At 40.0% G+C, this 20,639-nt stretch overlaps 8 protein-coding genes across 8 annotated transcripts; 3 read left to right on the top strand and 5 right to left on the bottom strand.

The window, feature by feature from the left end:
• Positions 1 to 6: 6 nt before the first annotated feature.
• Positions 7 to 845, bottom strand: ATC70_008393 (uncharacterized protein; the record flags this gene model as incomplete). Its single annotated transcript, XM_064827642.1, has 2 exons — positions 7 to 652; positions 841 to 845. 2 exons carry the CDS (start codon positions 843 to 845, stop codon positions 7 to 9), a joined length of 651 nt encoding a protein of 216 aa, XP_064686926.1.
• Positions 846 to 2,439: 1,594 nt separating this feature from the next.
• PTC2_4 (Protein phosphatase 2C 2) lies at positions 2,440 to 4,985 on the bottom strand (the record flags this gene model as incomplete). The annotated part of the gene is made up of 4 exons (XM_064827641.1): positions 2,440 to 2,491; positions 2,554 to 4,683; positions 4,739 to 4,860; positions 4,947 to 4,985. The coding sequence occupies 4 exons, from the start codon at positions 4,983 to 4,985 to the stop codon at positions 2,440 to 2,442; spliced, it is 2,343 nt and encodes a 780-aa protein (XP_064686925.1).
• Positions 4,986 to 5,610: 625 nt separating this feature from the next.
• ATC70_008391 (NMO domain-containing protein) lies at positions 5,611 to 6,006 on the top strand (the record flags this gene model as incomplete). Its single annotated transcript, XM_064827640.1, has 1 exon — positions 5,611 to 6,006. One exon carries the CDS (start codon positions 5,611 to 5,613, stop codon positions 6,004 to 6,006), a length of 396 nt encoding a protein of 131 aa, XP_064686924.1.
• A 135-nt stretch (positions 6,007 to 6,141) lies between these two features.
• On the bottom strand, positions 6,142 to 7,859 carry ATC70_008390 (uncharacterized protein; the record flags this gene model as incomplete). Its single annotated transcript, XM_064827639.1, has 2 exons — positions 6,142 to 7,097; positions 7,157 to 7,859. The coding sequence occupies 2 exons, from the start codon at positions 7,857 to 7,859 to the stop codon at positions 6,142 to 6,144; spliced, it is 1,659 nt and encodes a 552-aa protein (XP_064686923.1).
• A 4,162-nt stretch (positions 7,860 to 12,021) lies between these two features.
• ATC70_008389 (uncharacterized protein) lies at positions 12,022 to 12,828 on the top strand (the record flags this gene model as incomplete). Its single annotated transcript, XM_064827638.1, has 5 exons — positions 12,022 to 12,105; positions 12,183 to 12,218; positions 12,279 to 12,465; positions 12,537 to 12,644; positions 12,704 to 12,828. 5 exons carry the CDS (start codon positions 12,022 to 12,024, stop codon positions 12,826 to 12,828), a joined length of 540 nt encoding a protein of 179 aa, XP_064686922.1.
• A 440-nt stretch (positions 12,829 to 13,268) lies between these two features.
• Positions 13,269 to 14,272, bottom strand: ATC70_008388 (uncharacterized protein; the record flags this gene model as incomplete). The annotated part of the gene is made up of 3 exons (XM_064827637.1): positions 13,269 to 13,604; positions 13,663 to 13,810; positions 13,866 to 14,272. 3 exons carry the CDS (start codon positions 14,270 to 14,272, stop codon positions 13,269 to 13,271), a joined length of 891 nt encoding a protein of 296 aa, XP_064686921.1.
• Positions 14,273 to 14,453: 181 nt separating this feature from the next.
• On the top strand, positions 14,454 to 15,740 carry ATC70_008387 (Aa_trans domain-containing protein; the record flags this gene model as incomplete). The annotated part of the gene is made up of 6 exons (XM_064827636.1): positions 14,454 to 14,522; positions 14,581 to 14,669; positions 14,720 to 14,872; positions 14,927 to 15,000; positions 15,063 to 15,558; positions 15,620 to 15,740. 6 exons carry the CDS (start codon positions 14,454 to 14,456, stop codon positions 15,738 to 15,740), a joined length of 1,002 nt encoding a protein of 333 aa, XP_064686920.1.
• Positions 15,741 to 16,276: 536 nt separating this feature from the next.
• FCF1 (rRNA-processing protein fcf1) lies at positions 16,277 to 16,582 on the bottom strand (the record flags this gene model as incomplete). Its single annotated transcript, XM_064827635.1, has 1 exon — positions 16,277 to 16,582. One exon carries the CDS (start codon positions 16,580 to 16,582, stop codon positions 16,277 to 16,279), a length of 306 nt encoding a protein of 101 aa, XP_064686919.1.
• Between the last annotated feature and the right edge of the window lie 4,057 nt (positions 16,583 to 20,639).

The raw sequence follows: 20,639 nt of genomic DNA, 5'->3' as shown, positions 1-20,639 counted from the left end.
GACACCTTAGAAGAGACGGTGAGGCTTACCCATGGAAGACTTCAAGTACAAAGACTTGACGTTTTGCCAGTGCTTCTTCAACAAGGAGACAAGGAAGTTGACGGACAACATGATGTTGGCAATCAATTGGTCTTCAGTCATACCGACGTGACCAACAGCGACACCGAGACAGAGAACCTTCTTCAATTGGAACTTGATGGTGGCACGGAGCTCGTTGGCCTTATCGGTCAAGGAGTCGTTGTGAGAGACGGGAGTAGGGAACTTACCGACCTTGTGGAGACCAGGACCCAAGAGACGAGGAATTTGCTTGATCAAAGCTTCGGAAGCAAGGAAAGCATCGTACTTCTTGGCGAGCTTCTTGATGAGCTTCTTGTTCTTGTTGAGCTTCTTAAGATCATCAACGGATTGGAATTCCATACCGGCACCCTTGGCTTGATCACAGTGGAAAGCATCACCGAGAACACAGACGGTCATACGGGGACGAGCGACGTTAGGGAGCTTGATGGTACCAGAGAAACGCTTATCACGTTGAGGATCGTAGTTCTTCAAACCAATTTGAAGTTCAACAGTTTCAGTGAACTTACGTTGCTTTTCAGTAGAAGCAGTTTGGATTTGGTTGACAATGTCTCTGACGGCAGAAGCGCTGACCTTGCTATAAGATGAAAAAAGTCAGCTAAACATGTTTCATATTCACGAAAAATCCATGCCATGTAAGAGAGAAAATCCCAGACCTTTGATAGGGCTTTCCATGCAGGTGTATCCAGCCAGATGGATGGATACGTGAGATGGATACATAGATGGATGGATGGATGGATGGATGGACGGATGGATGAACCTTACCTCATATTAGATACGAAAAGAAAAGAGGAAGGAGAAAATTATTTGCATCGTTTTGAGAGCTCTTTATACTACACGGCCAGTAGGACGTGATTGGCTGTCATGTAGGCTGTAACACATTACGTTGCACGATGTATTTCTTAATTAACAGATCTATAAATGACAGATGTGCATCTAGGGGTAGTCTGAGCCTGCTATGATTACTGTACTTCTACATGTTGGGTCTGTGAAAAGTGTTGATTGCCATAACAATCAGCACCAATAAGCAAGCAGAATTTGAATAGCGATTTCAGTAACCAAGTAGGAACTGATCTGGAGATTGATGGGAATAACCGGCACTTGCTATGAAGAGTAGCATAGAATAAAACTTCATGGCACACGATCTACTGATAGTGTTAAGTTTGATGAGCATATCCTTGAAAATGTAAATTAGGATGAACGTGGATAAATTTACATTTCGCACTAGGGGCTCGCTTTTGGATAGGCAATTTGCAGCGACTAAACCTAACAGGCAAAGAAACACATAATAAAAGTAAAATACGGTAGCCAGACGAAGCGATAGTACTCTTTGATTCGCAATTTCCTTCTTATTAGCCTCGAAAGCACCACTTACCCACGGTAAAAGGCTATTGATTTTACCAGCCAAAATTGTGTAAATTTCGATATAAATTTTGTTTCAAGATTGGTCAAATTCTAATCGAAATTGACTCAATTGACTTATTTCAATGAATTCGACTATATAAAAAGTGATTGTTGTCCCATGCTTCCTTAGGCTTTCCTGGAGTACTTTTCAAGGCGCTTCCAAAGGCACCAATTGCAAGAAGTGTTTTAAACTAGCTTATTGAGCAATACCGTAAAATATGAAATGAGTTTTTTCCCCCAAAATTTCGAGATTTTGTATACTGAGGCCTCATAAAAGTAATTTCAGGGGATGCGCTGGATCGAGAGAAACTTTTTGATATGATACATACCATAGAAAAGTCTTCTTTTCTGAGGTCAAAAACGCGATCGTTTGATTTTCGATGAAAACTATGAGGTACCTCTCATGCTTTTTGGTCGATTTTTGACGATCCCAAAAAAGTCGAGCAAAGGTGTCAGGAAGTGAGTGCTAGACGAGAACGATTGTTTGGCGCTACTCTGGCAGTCCAAAAGGGCTTTTAGCGCGAGAAAACACGACTTGAATTCATCTATATTTTGCCTGTGTTTTATAAAATTTTGAGCAGTGAGAGGTAAAGCAACTATGCTGTATGCCCGTATATGAATTGTCTTTATCAATACAAGTGCGGAAGTTGGTAGCAGGCTCAAATTCTCGGCTGTTACTGGCTTACAGACGGGTTTCACTTTGTAGTGAAAGGTTGAAAAGGTGCCATTCCAGTATGTGTTGGTCGCAACACCTGATAACACAACATAATATGGGCCCCTAACAGCGTTTACAGCTTCTTTTGGATCATTCTTCATAAGAAAACTAGTAACATTTGGTAGAAAATACTGTACAGACTATGAAAAGGCCACGAATACACATGATCATGTGCAAATACAACTAATCGAGTTTATTTGAAATGCATAGGTTTATAAAACACGATGCTTACAGACTACTGCAGCTTACAATTTTTCATTCTTGGCTGTGTTTTCCTTCATAAGATTCAAGGCAGATCTACAGATACGACTGATGTTAATACGCGTGACAAATGAAGAAGTGGTATGTACGACACTTACCCGTGCTTGAACCATTCAATTTGTTGATGATTGAATGTATGATTCAAAGGAACATCCACAGTGGATCCATCTGTTTTATGCAAGCGAAGAGTCAATGGCTTTCCTTCCTGGAAGTCAGTCAAGCCAAGGATATCAACCTTGTCTGAAGCGTCCACTTTGTCGTAATCACTGGGATTAGCAAAAGTCAAGGGAAGCATACCCTGCTTCTTGAGATTGGTTTCATGAATACGGGCAAATGATTTAGTGATGATGGCAGCGCCGTTGAGGAATCGAGGCTCCAAAGCAGCGTGCTCACGAGAGGAGCCTTCACCGTAGTTTTCATCGCCTACCACAACCCAGCGAACGCCTTCCTTTTTGTAATCACGAGCTGTTTCAGGGACACCCTTATATTCACCAGTAAAGACATTCTTGATACTGTTGACTTTGCCTTCGCTGCTCTTGGCGCCAATGAGGAAATTGTTACTGATGTTATCCAAATGGCCACGGTACTTGAGCCAAGGACCCGCCATAGAGATATGATCCGTAGTACATTTGCCTTTTACCTTAATCAAGATGGGGACGTTGGTGATATCCTTACCATCCCATTTCTGGAAAGGCTTCAACAATTGAAGACGGCTGGATTTAGGATCAATAGCAACATCTACTTGACTACGTTCAGCAGGTGGTGCTTGATATGTGTTCTCTCCGGGATCGTAACCACGAGGAGGCAGTTCGTGGCCGTTGGGAGCTTTCAATTTAAAAGGCTTGCCACTGGAGTCAATGAGAGAGTCTGTGATAGGATTGAATGTCATGTCACCAGAGATAGTCATGGCGGTGACAAGTTCAGGAGATGCAACAAAAGCGTGAGTTGCAGGGTTGGCATCGTTACGACCCGTGAAGTTACGATTGTAGGAGGTAATAATAGAGTTCTTTTCTCCTTTTTGAACATCCTTACGGTCCCATTGCCCAATGCAAGGGCCACATGCATTAGCCAAGACAACACCACCAGCGTTTGTCAAGATATCCATAATGCCATCACGCTCAATTGTAGCACGGATTTGCTCAGAGCCTGGGGTAACAGTAAACTTGGCCTTGGCTTTGATACCATGATCAATGGCTTGTTGGGCAAGAGACGCTGAACGGGTCATGTCTTCGTACGAAGAGTTGGTACAGGATCCAATGAGGCCCACCTTGAGTTCCTGTGGCCAATCGTTCTCAAGGAGAGTTTCCTTGAATTTCGAGAGGGGAGTAGCCAAATCAGGTGTGAATGGACCATTGATATGAGGCTCCAGCTTGTCGAGATCAATTTCAATGATTTCATCATAGTGAGCACCTGAATCCGCCTTCAGGTTTTCAGCAAAGGATTCCGCATACTGAGCAATATCACCTCGCTTTGTTGCGCGAAGGTAATCGGCCATACGATTGTTGAAGGGGAACAAGGACGTGGTAGCGCCAATTTCAGCACCCATGTTACAGATGGTGCCCATACCAGTACAAGAGATCGAGTCAACGCCTTCGCCAAAGTATTCAACGATAGCGCCCGTGCCACCTTTGACGGTCAGGATGCCTGCGACCTTTAGAATGACATCCTTGGGAGATGTCCAGCCATGCAATTTACCGTGCAATTTCACGCCAATGACCTTGGGACACTTGAGCTCCCAAGGGATGCCAGCCATGACATCTACAGCATCAGCGCCACCTACACCGATAGCAACCATACCTAAACCACCTGCATTAGGCGTATGCGAATCTGTGCCGATCATCAGACCACCGGGAAACGCATAGTTTTCTAGAATGATCTGATGAATGATGCCAGACCCGGGTTTCCAAAAACCAATGTTGTATTTAGCAGTGGAGGTAGCCAAGAAATCATACACTTCCTTGTTGATATCAATAGCACGCGCAAGATCCTTATCACCGCCTACTTGGGCTTCAATCAAGTGATCGCAATGAACCGTGGTGGGTACAGCCACTGAGGGCAAACCGGCAGACATGAACTGGAGCAATGCCATTTGTGCAGTAGCATCTTGACAGGCAACACGATCAGGACGCAATCTGAGGTACGATTTGCCGCGAACGATATCTTGTGTTTCAGGTTCGTCCAAATGTCCATACACAATCTTTTCAGATAAGGTCAAGGGACGATTTAATCTGTTTGTGATCTTAGTATAAACGCGTAATAGACTACCATAGGGCATGTACTCACCGTTTTCGTACAATTTGAAGATTGTCTTCAATGCGTTGGTAGTTGATGTACTTGTCTTTTTCGAAATTAGACATGGCTACCTTTTGGGAAGCCAGGCTGTAGGACCGAATAGACAGTGATGTCTATATGTTCGCATGTTGAGGTGAGACAAACGAAGCACAACATGCGAGGCAACAAGGATGGTGCCATCTCATCAATATAAACTCACCTTGGCCACCTTGAAGAATGCATTTCTAGTGAGAAGCATGGTAACAAGAATAAGCAAAGAGTAGGGGGGGGGGGGTTTGTTATCTGTGAGTAATGAAGAGAAAAAGAAGAGAAAGAGGTTTCAATGTGAGAAAATTCGTATATCGAAACAAACAATATCGTCATCCACCCCTATTAGAGTTACCATGCAAAGGCAAGTGCAAGACAAAACATCTCTATATAGGCATGTACAGTCACCATGGTTTGATTGAATGCTCATATAGATGCGTAGATACGAACATTATGCATGGCATGCTCTAAACCTTGCGCAACTGACCCTGCAATCCTGGGTGGCATTCGATTCTGATATCAAGTTCCGCTGCCATATTCATGCAGTGATTTTCTCCATAGACTGTGAGTGCTCGTTTGATGGACATCTCCACTGTATAATCGTAAATCATTATATAGGTAAGCTTCATCTAATAAGCACCAACCTTCAATGCCATTGCAAGCACAAAACCTGCTTGACATGTCCAGCTGTGCCACATTTGTGTAAGCACACATCAAGTACATCGTCATCCACTTCTTCATCCACTAAGATTGCCTATAAGTATGTTTATCCGAGCCTAAATAGCATGAAAGTCCTTTTTTACGCATTTGTTTACACTTCTTCCCACCACTCAAACATGTCTTTCCGTCCACCGCGTTCATTACCCATCTTAACATTATTCCATAACGTCAAGTCAGAGAGATCCAAAGCAGCACTCGCTCTACTCCAAAGCAGGCAAAAGAACGCCTCTGGAGAAGAAAAGTATCGCATCGATGTCATTGACGAAAACCAACAAACGCCAACCGACACGCAACTCAAGCAAGTAGCCAGTTTTCTCAAAAGCCCTGCACCCTGGAAGGAAATGATGTTGAATGATCAGATTACCAACGCACACGACGCCTTCAAGGCATTGAAAGAAAAGCCTGATTTGCTCAATTGTCCCATTGTGGTCGACTGGGAAAAGGGAAAAGCAGTGATCGGATCTCCTACATTGGATGCCGTTGAACAGTTAATTCAAGAGAGAAATAAATAGTTTATTATAATACAAGAATGAATAAAACGATGCTATATATATATATATATGAATTGTATGTATACAAAGGGTGGGGAATCATAATATGTATAAGAGTGTAAGAGAGAGAGAGAGAGAGAGAGAGAGAGAGAGTATCTATTTTCTATGCGACTTGCCAGAACTGTCAGTGTCATCTTCAGCAGAGACTGCAGGAGCAATGTCAAGAACGACAATGTTGCAGGTTTCCTTGATTTCTGGTCTAGGTTCAACTGCAAGATGATGTGCATGCGACAGTTCAGGTCTAGTGTGTGTACACATTGGAATGTTCTTGACCCATTCATCGTCTAGCACTTGTTCCAGCGTACAGCGCTCAAGAGGGTTAGGGTTAAGGATGCGCTTCATAATAGGTCTTGATTCGCGGGGTAACATCTTAAACAGTTTCTCGGCGCCAAGCGTGGATGGAGTGACAAAGTTCTTGTAAGACTGATCCTTTTCAGGACGAGGCAAACGCCAAGGGAATCGACGAATAGACATACAAATAAACACAATAGCGCAGGACCACAGATCAGTGAGACGAGCATCATAATCGGGTTCAGTGAATTGCTCTGGAGCAATGTAAGGGTCAGAGCCACAAATGCCCTTTGATTTATGCACCCGTGTTTCGTGAGGATACTTGTTGACAACAGCACAACCAAAATCAATGATCTTCACAATACCGCGTTCATCCAGCACCAAGTTATCCAGCTTCAGATCTCTGTGAGCCAAGCCCATACTTTGCATGTAGGAAAGACCATTCAGCAATTGACGCCAGCAGCAAGCAACTTCCTCACGAGACATCTTTCCGCTCATCACGATATTGAACAAGTCATTTGGTGCAAATTCCATAATCTCGAAAAAGTTTTGGCCTTCCTGGATGATGTCTAGTGTTTCAATTACATTGATATGATGTAAGGTAGACCCGATACAGAATTCAGCAGTAACCTTCTTCACGTATTCCTTCTCTGGCTCGTTAGCTGATCGCTTTCTAAATTGCTTGACTGCAAAGGTTTTTCCGTCTGTACTACGACGGATCAAACGAACTGAACCACCTGCACCTTTACCTACAAAGCGGCCTGTGTTCAAATGTTTATTAGCTTCTTTTGGTAGCGAATAGCAACAGTAAACAACTTACCCCACTTGCCATATTTGCCTTCTAAATCTCGGTTAAATTCATTTGCAAACGAGAGTTCACTTGAGCTCTTGACGGAGGGTGTCTTTGACTTTTTGTCAATGCTGTCCTTTTTGGACGATTTCTTCTTGTGCTTGTCACCCTTGAACAGCTTTTTCAGATCTTTAAAAATAGTGTCCTTCTTTTCAAGATGGTGGAAATGTGTGTGATGATACTCTTTGTTGTAATTGGGTCTCTTGAAAATGAATTGAGATGGGGTGGTAGGTCTCACTGGCAATGATGAAATACTTGCTGAATGTGGAATACCTTTGGCATCAAGGGAAGAAGATGCTATTGAAGATATGTCATCAGAGGATGAGGATTTCTTCGTGCTGTTGTTGAGTGTCTGTTCATCACCGCTGTGTTGAGGCGATAAGGAAGGTGGGGTATGTACGGCAGTAGGTGGTAGTGATGGTGATGGAAATCCCACAGAGGATGTTTCTGACGAGATGCCGTCTTGATTGCTGCCATTATAGCGATGAGGGGTGAGCAGTGGTGTTCCAGGCATGGAGACATCTGGAGTTACATTTTCAAACCGGTGTACAGCATGCTTGTTCTGGAATATCTTGGCTGGTTGATTGAAATCCACTTTCTGTAATTTATCTGCTAATTGATGCTCTGATGTGACATGCGTTGAGTCAATGATGATGGAATGTTGTGAGCTCATGCTAGTGTATATATGTATATGTGTATGAAAAGTAAACAAGAAGAAAAGGTATAAAAAATCTGATTCCAAGCAAATCTTCGTTCCCTATTTATATTCTCGCTCAAACATTTACATTATTAATATCAGAGTTCTGTTATACATGAAAAAGTGGGGGGAGCAGTGTATGATTACCTTATAAGGAAATAGTATATATTATAAATAAGAAAAGCCGATTGAATGGAGTTATTTGATCCACCGCCTATTTCTCTCGTTTGTATCTGATGTGAGGGGTAGAAACTGACGTAAGATGAATCCGCCATATTCTGTATTCTGACACTATGTTCATATCATTTTCGGCGGGTAGTATGGCATCTAATACAGAGATTCAAGGGAAACTTACTGCGGACAAGTCGGATAAATAAGGGAACGTCATGGTGGTAAAGATAGATCCGAAAGAAGCTTTTTTTTCTTTTGGTCCAAGGAAAAATGTGTGCCCGATGGGACCGAGAGTAAATCCGGTGCTTTCATATGGTCCTTTTTTACCTCCTCTTTGTTTCTATGATACATCATTCTATAGACCACAACTGATGGCAATCACTGGTGACATTTAACAAACAGGCATTTGGATGGCTGATCTAGATTTCATTCGTATATAGATATTTGATCTAAATATAAGTTTTTGATTTCCAGAAACATATAAAAAAGAGTCTGGAATTGTTTGATTGACTTAGTAATAGGGTAGCATGGTGCGTGTGTGTGTGTGTGTGTGTTTGTGTGTGTGTGTAATCCCCTATCGCTCCTTTCCGCCGGGAAGACATTTATCTCACATTGGGGGTGCCATTTTCTTTTTGTGAGCTGGAAAAAAGATGACACATAAATGATAGATATGAATCATAACATCTAAATTAGCCTCATATCGTTGTAAAATGAAATGCTATCGCTTTAGCACATGGTTAGCTCAACAGATTGATATGTGTGTATGCGTGGCATGTGTAACATGATCCACGCTCTCCTTCTGTATAAACAAAAACATTTCTCTTCGACATCCTCCCTCTCTTTCTTTGATTAGCAGTGTAATACAAAAATGCAGGCACAGTTGTATCTGATTTGTTTATAAAGTCTAGATGGCTTGGATCACGGCCATATTTGCTGATTCTGATCAAATATACACACATGGCTTTCATTTCGTTGATAGTGCTTCACATCTTCATCGCTTCAGCCCCCCAAATATACACACAGATCAATGTTGTTGTTGTCTGAATGGAGTTCAATGTACCGTGTAACATCCTATTTAATAGTTCTTCCATGCTCCTTCTTGAGCAAAGTGTTACAGAAAGAACCCTTAAGTTGGTTTAAGCGGGAGATAATTGATCCGACTGTGTATACATACGAACGCTGCTGCAGATCGTCAAACAATTCCTGATGAAAATCAGCAGCGGCACCCCGCATTCTTTCTCACTCATGCGAAACCCATACACAAAATCCATCCATGCTAATAAACAACTTGATCTGGATCTTTTCTTAATTACACACATATCCATATAAAGAAAAAACACAGTTTAGTATACTATTTTTACGGGTAGATTGCGCATCAGGATTTGATCTTGAACTGATGTCGAAAGAACAAGCAGAAAACTCATGATTTTACATATATGTTGAAATTAAGAATTTTGTCAAATCATATATGCATAGATGAAACAAAGTTTTGATTACCATTTCTGTGCATGATTCTATGCTAATGATAGTGCCCTTCTGGTACTGTCAGTTGATTACAAATACACCAAAGAAAAATGCCCAATATGCGGTCTAGATGTTTGAACATGGAAGATGAAATTGGGTTTAGGATTGTATTCATGGATACACCTATTTACCTAAATACGCGGCTTATCTATGCTTTGGTTCATGTGCTGCTTACACACACACTTCCAATAAAATTCAAAATTCATGCTAAAGACCCATGAAAGTGTTGCTAATACGTTCCCAGCCTAAATTCAACATAAAAGCACGAATACATATTAAATTTTTCTCCTCTCTTGTTATCAATTCATTTTCAAAATGCCCAAGAAGAACAACGCCAACAAAGACATGACTCAAAAGACGGATAAGAACCGCCCCAAGTCGAAACACGACAAGAAGGAGGAGCAAAAAAAGCACAAGATGATGGTTTGTATCACAACCTAATATGAAGGATGGTTTGTATTCTAAATCGCACATGTGTGTCGACAAAATAGAAAAATGAAAAGGTTGCTATGGCTAAAAAAGGGTTTGAAACTGGAAATGTTAATTCCAAAAGCTCCTAAATGGATACGAACTTCATGCAGTATCGCATCATCGCTTTATATACAATGTATATAGTATTTGTAAATCAATGGTATGAAATGATCAATAAAATGCTTGATTTTCTGCCGGCTTATGATGCCAATTCACAGTTCCGTCTTGATTGTCAAATTCTCGCCGGGTCATGGCACATTCACATAGGTTATGTGAGGAATTAAGCTCTTGTACATCAGAATTCACTGTCGAGCAAGTTTGTTTGCAGTTTTATGAATTAATACATGAGATGATAACGTATACGACATTTCTGATAGGTGCCTACAGTAGCCGCCGCTGTGTATAATGAATTGAAACCATCATTGTGGACCTAGAGCTGATTTTGTAGATTGTAGATGCCCTCAAACTAGCAAATCTTTGCTCTTGTGCATCAGTAACGATGACTAAAATTGAGTTTGCCACCAGCCGCCAGCAAATCAATTGAAACACAGCATATTTTTTTTTTCTTCAAGATTGGCCAGATTTGAGCAACTTTCGACTTGATTGAAATATTTTGCAAGATTTGACTATGAACATTGTGATAATCATCCTATACTTTCTAATGCATACCGTGAGTACTTTTCGAGGCGGTTCCAATGGTGCCAACTACAGAGGAAATTTAGATTGAACTTTTTGAGTAATTCTAAAAAATATGAAATGAGATTTTCCGCCAAAATGTCGAGATTTTGTATACTGTGGCCTCATAAAAGTAATTTTAGGGGATGCGCTGGATCGAGAGAAACTTTTTGATATGATACATACCATAGAAAAGTCTTCTTTTTTGAGGTCAAAAACGCGATCGTTTGATTTTCGATGAAAACTATGAGGTACCTCTCATGCTTTTTGGTCGATTTTTGACGATCCCAAAAAAGTCGAGCAAAAGTGTCAGGAAGTGAGTGCTAGACGAGAGCGATTGTTTGGCGCTATTCTAGCAGTCCAAAGCGGCTTTTAACGTGAGAAAATGCAGCTCAAATGCATCCAGACTTTGCTGTGAATGCATATATTTGAGCTGTAGTTATAGGCATTGTTAATATGCTGTCTGCCCGTCCACAAACTTTCCTCCTTGATCCAAACGTGTAGCATTGCAGAAGAGTCAGATCCACTGGCGCAGGGGTTCTCTGATATTAGTCGAAGGTTATGAAACGAAATTACAGTATATTTGAGTAGGGTTTGCAGAGTGGAGACGCAAAATTGCTCTCGACCTGTGCTCGCTTCTTGTCGCCATATGTTAACTTGGTATCTGAACTGTTACTGATTGCTCCGGGTCATGAGAATAACTATATCATAGGGGATTGATGGTATGTGATGGCATCGAGCGTGTACTGCACTGCATCTTAATCAATTTTGCAAGCTCACTGCGATTGTTGTCATTATAAATGATCAACTAGCTTTTACAAAGCTCTTCAAGTGCTGCCCCGGCGTGCCAGTGAGGGCAAAAATTACTGCCTAATCTACTAAATGTACGAAATCCCAACCGAATGGATAAAGCAGGTAGTGTCTAACATGTATCACCCGGCTCATGTAAAACTGAGCACACGCCGGTTTGATGACTCTCCTCCTGCGATAGTCCCCACCTCTTTTTCTATATTCTGGTACATCAAACAAAGGCGTTAATAGCAAAACATCGCTCAACATATTCTTGATGGAAAACTCATAATACATGCAAGTTCATATATGATCTGCCATGCATTTGGTCAAGGAAGCTCCCCTCCATCATCATTTACTATTTCAATAACCGATTACTTGGTTAATTGACCAATACCTTCTCAAATCGTTTTGTATTCCCCTTTCCTTTCTTCACAACTTTCGAGTAATGAATCGGCTTTTATTGGGACTTGCAACTCTCTTGTTGTTAATACAACAAGCATGCTCTATGTCTACTATCATCAAACCGGGGGAGGTGCAATGTTATCACGAAGAGCTTGAAGTGGGGGAGAAAATCACCGTGTCCTATCAGGTTTGTTTATAAATGAAGCAAGATCAACGCTTGTTTGACCGAATCACTCATGGATTCTCGTTTACTACAACAATTAGGTTGGTGATGGTGGAAATTTGGATATTGATTTCTGGGTAAACTATTGCAAAAGTCAAAAAGTGAACCCCTTTTTCTGATTTTCCAGCATCATCTAGTTTCAAAATCCAACAAATGCTATTGTTATTTCAACCACAAGAACTTCTTCCAACTCGCACACACTTCAAGCTAGTATTGAAGGCAGATATACCTATTGTTTCAGTAATGAATTCTCTACGATCAGCGAAAAGAAAGTCGGTTTCAATATTCATGAAAACATCCAAAAGATCCATGAGAGCATTAAAGGTACGCCTCTCTGAACTGCAGAGCAATTTACTTTATCCCCCCCCCCGCAATATTGACTATACTCTTATTAGAACACACTTATCCTCTTGAGAAGGAAATTGCTGAATTGGCTGAGAGCATCTTTGCTGTGAAGGCTCAACAGGAGTACATTGTCGTTAGAGAGCGTCAGCACAGAGACAGTAAGGACGATGAAGATATTTTTGAACGCGATAGATGTAATAACGCTGTAATTCGTTAGCTGCTGAAAGCACAAATGCCCGTGTCAAGTGGTGGTCTATCACTCAGTTAGGCTTATTAGTTTCTGTTTGTCTTTGGCAAGTATACTATCTTAAACGCTTCTTTGAAGTCAAAAGAGCTGTTTAAAGTATGAAAAAATAAAGAATCCCATAACAATAGGAGAGATTAGATGCGAAATTGGATTCATGTTGATATGATTTCATAATGCAATTGCGATCGTTCATGTCGATGAGCAACCATGTAAATTTGTAAACATCTGCCGTATTTTCAATCTACTTGCCTTCAACATTCTGATAATGTTCAGGGCACAGAAGTTTGCAACGCATCATGTATCTCGGCTTGCAAAGAAGTGAACCTCTAGATCAATCCTATATATCAACCATCTCCCATTAACTCGACTAGTAGCTGAATACAATTAGTTATTATTTGTTTATTCACTTTTTTTTTTTTTTTTGGATCTAACCAAGAGATCGATAAGTATAATGCTGTACAACTCTCTTCCTCCGAAGAGAATCAAATAGCGCTTACGCACATAACGAAGATAAAGGGGTTGATGATGGTATTATCTAACCGCGAACATACTTGACCTTTTGCTTCTTGGGTTTAGCAGGAATTTGAGGTTGTTGAGCGGCTTGTTGAGCTTGCATTTCAGCCATGGTGGGAAGACCTTGAGCCTTACGTTGTTCATCAGCAAGAGCTTCAATTTCGGCCAATGTAGTGGTAGGAGAGACAATCGAGTTAGGCACATCTCCTTCCTTTTGACATTGAGGCATGAGCTTTGCAATGGCAACAAACAGCTCTTTACGAGAAGTGATTTCTTGCTTGATAAAAAAGTTGTTCTTGTCCTTGATTTGAACACGAACACGACCAACATTTGCCCAGTCGCGAGGATGGCGTTTACCCTAATGAATCAAATGTTTAGTATTGCCCCTCTCCGCATTGATGGACTAGATCCATTACCTCGTATACAACAGAAAATCCCAATTTCTGACAAGCAATTGCCATATGATAGGCGTGAGGATTCTTCACTGACTTTTCCTTTGCAATCTTTCTACCTTCTTGAGCTGATTTGTCGGCATCAATGTAACAAGGATAGACGCAAACCCAACTACAAATGCTGTAAGTGTCAACTTTTTCTATACTAAGCAGCAGATGCTTCTTACTCTTTGAATTCCTCTGGACGCATTTGACGGGAAATACCATTGGGTCCAGATGCGACAGTAGCCACAGATTCTCTAGCAGGAGGGGCTGCCATGGAGGGAGCACCTCCACCAAGACCGCCACCCATACTTTGCATCATTTGCTGAAGTTGAGCCATATCGGGCATGCCTCCTCCACCCATACCTCCCATGCCTCCCATGCCTCCCATGGCGCTCATCATGCTACTCAAATCAGGCATGCCGCCTCCCATATTGGGCACGCCACCAGAGGGTGCCCTTCTTGCTGATGCTGATGATGAAGAAGGCTCGCTAGGAAGAGGAAAGTCCATATTGTCGATATCCATATCGTCGTCATCGTCCAAAAAGACATGATTCTTTTGCGTCTTTTTCAAGTTATTGAGCATAGACATTCTGTATAAAATTCCACTACACGAATAGAAAGCAAAGGAAAGAAATTTGGAAGCTCATCTGGGAACTTGATATATTGCAGCTTCTTTTACCGTCACAAGAGCACGATTATAAATTCAAACCTGAAATGCAAAAAGAACAGGCATTTCTGTTCTTCTTCACAACCAGCAAAAACGACACACCATGGCAAGCACTTTAAGAAATCAAACCTTGATGATAGGAAAAACAGGATCATCTGTAGTTTCATTTCAGGTAAGAACATTGTGAGGCCTCTAATTCTATATTAAATTTTCTAATGGATGTGAATTAGGAAGAAGATGCTCAATGTCCTGTATGCAAGAGTGACAAATACCTTACGCCTAATCTCAAGCTTCTCGTGTCGCCATGCTTTCATAAAATGTGTGTATGTTTGAATGCCTTTATAATGACCTTACTGACTCAATCTACAGGTGTGAATCGTGTATTGATCGGCTGTTCAGCGCAGGCCCTGCGCCCTGTCCGATCTGTCAGCAAGTGTTGAGAAAGAACCAATTCATGTCACAGATCTTTGAAGATCTTGCAGTCGAAAAAGAAGTTCGCATACGTAAAAGAGCGGCTCGAGTGTAACGTATATACATGATATGATGATTGCGCAGTACTAATTTGAATTGGTACAGATTCAACAAAAGAGCAGAAGATTTTCCTAGTCTACGAGCATACAATGATTATTTAGAAATGGTGGAGGATATAAGTATGTTGTTGGGCTGTTGGGCTTGAATAGAATGCAAGCATTAACGATTTGCTTGTATATAGCGTTCAATTTGATGAATGAAGTGGATGTGGCGGAAACGGAAGCAAAGATTGCAGCCTATGAAATGGAAAACAAAGACAGTATTGCAGCAAACCAAGCCAAGAATGTCAATGAACAGCGCTTCAGAAGCTATCAAGACGAAATGGAAAAACAAGAGAGGGAGCAAAAGAGAGAGGAATATCTTCAACAGTTGGAGGAGGAGAGAAAGCAAAAGGAGATGGAGAAATCGGATATCATCTCAGAGCTTGCTTCAACGAACAAATCTGCTCAGGCAGTAATACAAACAAGACAAGCGACTGCGCTAAAAAGATCATCTGCTCTTCGTCAGCAGCAACAGCAGCAATCGGAATCCAGTAGAATTGCCATGCCGTCCTGGATTACTACTGCTATGGATACGGATGCTGAGATGAGAGAGAATGAAGCAAGAAACTTTGATCCACTGTCATTACAGTATGAATATACCTCTGGATACACTGTTCGTGAAAACTACATTGATCCGTAAGTCTCTTTTGTGTGTGTGTGTTACATGTGCTGATATTGACACTTTGACGATTGCTAGATCCACCGAGTATTTACACAACAATAAGCAAGCTAAAGCAGGAGGTTATGCACCAAAATTTGCACACCAACGAGCATTAATGTCTGCATTTACTGGTGTCTTGTGTCAGCCTATAGACTAAAACGGGTTTTATTTGAATAAAATGTACAGAAACAAGGAAAGATATATTTATAAGAATGTGGTGCTGCGTTGCGTATGTATGTATAACATGGTAATTTTCTGCGACTTTGGTTTCGATTGCATAGTACTTGTTGATCTAATGGATGGCTTTTCATGTTGTCAAATTCAGCAACTTTTTTTTTTTCATTGTTACATTGAAATACGCAAAGAGTCGTAACAGAAAAACCAATTGTACATATACAAAATGAGCGCACAACGAGTAGTGCATTATTAAAAAAGTAATAGAATCATGTTCATCCTTGAATGACACAGCTGAGTCGATACTTCATACCAAGATAAGATAGGTACATTCTTGTTGGAAACACGCGAATGCTTTTCAGATGAGGAAAGTTCAGATCTATAAAAAAAAAACATAAAGAGTTGTTTGGAGGGTGAGAATGGCTTATTATTGATTTTTCTCATTATTTACCTTTAATATCAACATATATACCTTTGATGATACAATAAAGCAAAGAAAGCTGTGTGAATAATATACTTTTAAAATACGACTACTAGCATCATACCTCCTAGAGTGAAAGCTTGTTCAATTTTGTAATGGTTATTGGATTGAAAAGGAACCCATTTATTATCTCGAAAGAAAAGCCAAGTTATCTCTTGTGGGTAATCGTGAAGTGTATCAGAATTACTGCCATGTTCGTTGGCGTCTTTGGCAGTAGAGGAATGCGGTGGGCATTCTCTGGGGTCTACGACAGACGGTGGCGAATTGCTGTTATTGGGTGTGAGAGGTAATCGACTGTTGGTAGTATTATGATTATAGTAAATGGCTTGATATTGGTGATCCATGTTTGTGTGTATGTAAAACAAAAGATTCAGCTACTACTAGTTGTGTATCTTTTATGCTGATAACTGCCTTTGATTTGCCAAACAAAATACAAAAATGCCAAGGGATGTTCCTCTGTGGATGGCTATAATATAAAGAAGGGAAGAAAGGAAGACGGGAACAATAGTAGTATATAAAATTTATATGTAAGTATCAAGTGGTAGGGCCAAATGAGAAGCGAAGATTACGTCGTACAAATTATTGACCTTTACATGCTATTTCGTTATACTACACACATGGGCATCATGCTTGGGTGAACTTTGATAAACATAAAAAAAGTTACTTTGCATGATCGGCGGTACTCAGTAGCTGAATGTTTCAATCAACGAGCTGCAGGGCTACTACAATCTCCTGCTTGTTAGTATTGCATTTCAAGATCTGATGTGATTTGACTGTTTGCTCTAATTAATTTGATTTCAATTGTTAAGTATCATATAACTAGCTAATCTATCTCGCTACGCTCGATGCCGGCGTCGCCCTACGGACTCTCGCGAAGACATTTCAAATCAGATGCAATAAGGTTTTGGTATATCAGGTAGATTTTAAACAATCAATTATTAGTTAGCAAAAGAAAAGTTATCTCGGAGCCAGGAGGAGGAAGAGAGAAGGTATCTGCCTCAGCATCCTTTTTGCTTACACTGATATCAAACAAAGCCTATTATTGGGACAACGCGAAAGAAAATCCAAGTTTTATGCAGCATTTGTGCATCACAATCGCCATTTTCTGATAATAGAGCTGTCATATCATTCGCTGCTGCTGATGCTCTTAATAAGATGGCGACATAAAGCTGGTCAAAAGTAAATACAGGACTTGTGTAAGATATACAGCAACTTTTTTGAGACAGTGTCATTGCAAAAGACACCTTCATAAGGAAAAACTCTCCAAAAAAAAGTGTTTGTGCTAAGCAATTGTCCTTTCAATTTCATGATCCCCATTTAATCAGCATCGTAATCATCATTGCCATCAACAGAGAGGCATTAAGGTCAGCCAGCAGCAAGCCGCCGCAAAAATCGATTCAAACTCAGCCTCTTTTTTTTTTGTTTAAGATTGGACAGATTTTGTCTTTTTTTCGACTTTTTTAATCTGTTTTGTGATATTCGACTATATGAACTATTGTTATCATCCGATGCTTCCTAATACATTCTTGGGGTACTTTTCAAGGCGCTTCCAATGGTGTTAATTGTAATAAGTGTTTTGACTGAAATTATTGATCAACTTGATAAAATTTGAAATGAAGCTTTTAGCGAAAATGGCCAGATTTTGCATATGAAAACCTTACAAAAATGGTTTCAGAGGTAGCTTTGGATCGAGAGAAACATTTTGAATTAATACATACCATAGTAAAAGTCTTCATTTTCAAGGCGAAAAACGCGATCGTTTGATTTTCGATGAAAACCATGAGGTACCCCTCATGCTTTTTGGTCGATTTTTGGCCATGTTTTTTTTTGGCCCATAAAGTTGAGCAAAGGTGTCAGGAAGTTGCTGTTACTCGAGTACAATTGTTTGGCGTCATTCCGGTGGCTCATATAGGTCTATATGTCAAGATACGAAGGATTGAAATCTGTCAAATTTGGTTATGTTTTGCTTTATGGCTTTTATTTACAAGGCAAAATCATATTTTTGGTAGTTGCAATTTACTGGAAGGGAAGTTCTGTAGCCTGTGCAATTTCTAATCTGAATAAAAGGCATATTGATTTTGGTGAAGCTGATTCATGCAAATTTTGATGTGCTATGTCGCTGGTAAGCTTATTAACAATGGAAATGAAAACCCGAATTTGCTGCTTGAATACTATGGTTTTTTACCTTTACTTCGCTATGGTAAAGCCGCCTCTAGGCCAATGTTACCAAATGTTGAATTAGATGCGTTATGCTCTTGGTGGATGGGCTTAGGACCTCCTCCAATCCCTCTCTCCAATGCTGGTTTCTTCGGTTGTTTATTCATCTTGTACAGCACTCAATTCTTTAAATTTTTGAAAGGATATGATTTGTTTGTATACTTTTTTTTTGAATGTTTTACAGTATATTTTATGAAGTATATGCTTTGATTGAAACCAAATTAGCAGTTATCAATATAATAATGCTCTTTTCTACGATTACACCTAAATTGCTAGGCATTTTTTTATGAATTGTGGATGTATGAGGCTTCGCCCATGATCTCCATCATCCATGTAATTAATTTTACTTGATCGTTGTGCAATGTTCTTGAAGCACCAGAATTCATCTAACTATATGTTTTGCTACTATTTGCGCTCATTCCTCTTATATACATGCTATACTTGAGATGCTTCATTCATCTTGATAGTATAAACACCAAGAAAAGGCTAAACCTGTCCCTGAATAAACATGTAGTTTTGACGCGGAGATGGATTGCATCAGTTCCAAATGTTCTACAGACGACGATGCTTGTTTGCATTGATCCGCAACGAGCTATAGTGCAATTCGAAGCAGACGTAGCAGCACAAGGCTCCTTTTATTACTTCAAGGAGGTACGTTTCCTGCGTTTGTTTTTTATAACAAATGCTGATACTTTGTGCGAAATGGAGATCAAGAGCTATACTAATAGATCTTGCAACAGCTTGATTGCACAAGTGAGGTAGAATACGAGTGCTGAGATTTTTACCATTCTTACTAAACAGCATTACGCGAGATTATCATTTTAACATTACACAGTATGTCTTTATTGAACGCACGGAACGTGAACATGGTAGAGAGGATCCTTTTTTGTGTTGATATCTCAAGAAAATATAGTGTCGCACATGATTGCCTTGTACTGCATCTATAAACTCCATGAGCTGTTGTGTTAGTGCCAACATTTGTGAAAGATCTCGCTGCTTTTTGTGTGCCAAGTTCTTTCATAGGGTGGACATAGACAGTAAATGGCATTAGTAGTGTAAAATATGTGCTTTCAATCAACGTTTGGCAAGAATTTTAGAGATATACTGAGGTTGCAAGAAATCCTTGAGCAACAACCACATTTGCATACAATTTGACGCTCAGTTTGATCAAATCCTTAGGATATGTTGCATTGTAGCAACTATAATTCCCAAATAATCCAAATTTAACATTGAACGTTTGCATTGATAGCATATATATCAGAAATGATGATGGGAAACACCTTGAAAGCCCTTTGAGGATCTTTCGTATCAATAAGTCTCTCTTGGTGACCAAATAATCATGTTCTTTTGCATGATAAATGTTGGGTGCTTATGTGTGCAAGCACAATGAAAGATTTTCGTAACGCACAAGGCCACGTGCAATCATTTACCTTAAAAATGCTGTGTAACTCTGCATGGCCAAAGGAAAAAGGCGACATCCAGAAAGCGAGAGCATTGAAATTATAATTGCAGCAAGAAGTCTCGTTGCCAAGGCTTCCCCTCATGATAAAATCAGCAATTATTAGCTATGTTTTATATCGAACAAAAGAGTTTTGCATCAATCAATAGTTGATTTGAGTCGGGATTATCCTCATTTTAAGCTACTGGCAAGACATTTGGTGCTCATGTCTGAGATTGTATCATCTCATATTAGTAAAAAATTTTCATCTCATTACAACAAGCAAAGAAATGCTTTTCCCTGCACAATAGCAGTAAGAAATGCAGAGAAGAGAAGAAAGAGTTTCACAGTAAAATCACCGAAAAAAAAAATTGGAAAAAAGAACAAAGATTTGTTCATTAACGGGGAATCGATCAAGAATGAACAGCATAAATGAACATTTGAGCTATCCTTTGTACTAAACAAACTGCTATTTTGACGTCATAAATTCATGTTTGATGCCTAAGGCTACTGCTTACACGAGCACACGTCCTCACACTGCAAACTATCAAGGGGTTACAATAATAATAAAAACAAATTTTTCTCGAGTATCACAAATATAAGAAACCAATTTTATTCAATGTGAAATTCATCCAATGATGCATTTTAATGAGTTTGAAACAACAAGCCATCTAATGCATCTTTTTTCTATCTGAAATATGAATACTTAACACATTTCACAAGAAATAAATCGAGAGAAACTGACG

The sequence above is a fragment of the Mucor velutinosus genome, assembly GCF_035048745.1.
Source record: "Mucor velutinosus strain NIH1002 chromosome Unknown tig00001561, whole genome shotgun sequence".
Taxonomy (NCBI): domain Eukaryota; kingdom Fungi; phylum Mucoromycota; class Mucoromycetes; order Mucorales; family Mucoraceae; genus Mucor; species Mucor velutinosus.
The sequence above is the reverse complement of the archived record's forward strand: the minus strand, read 5'-3'. Positions and strand labels throughout refer to the sequence as shown.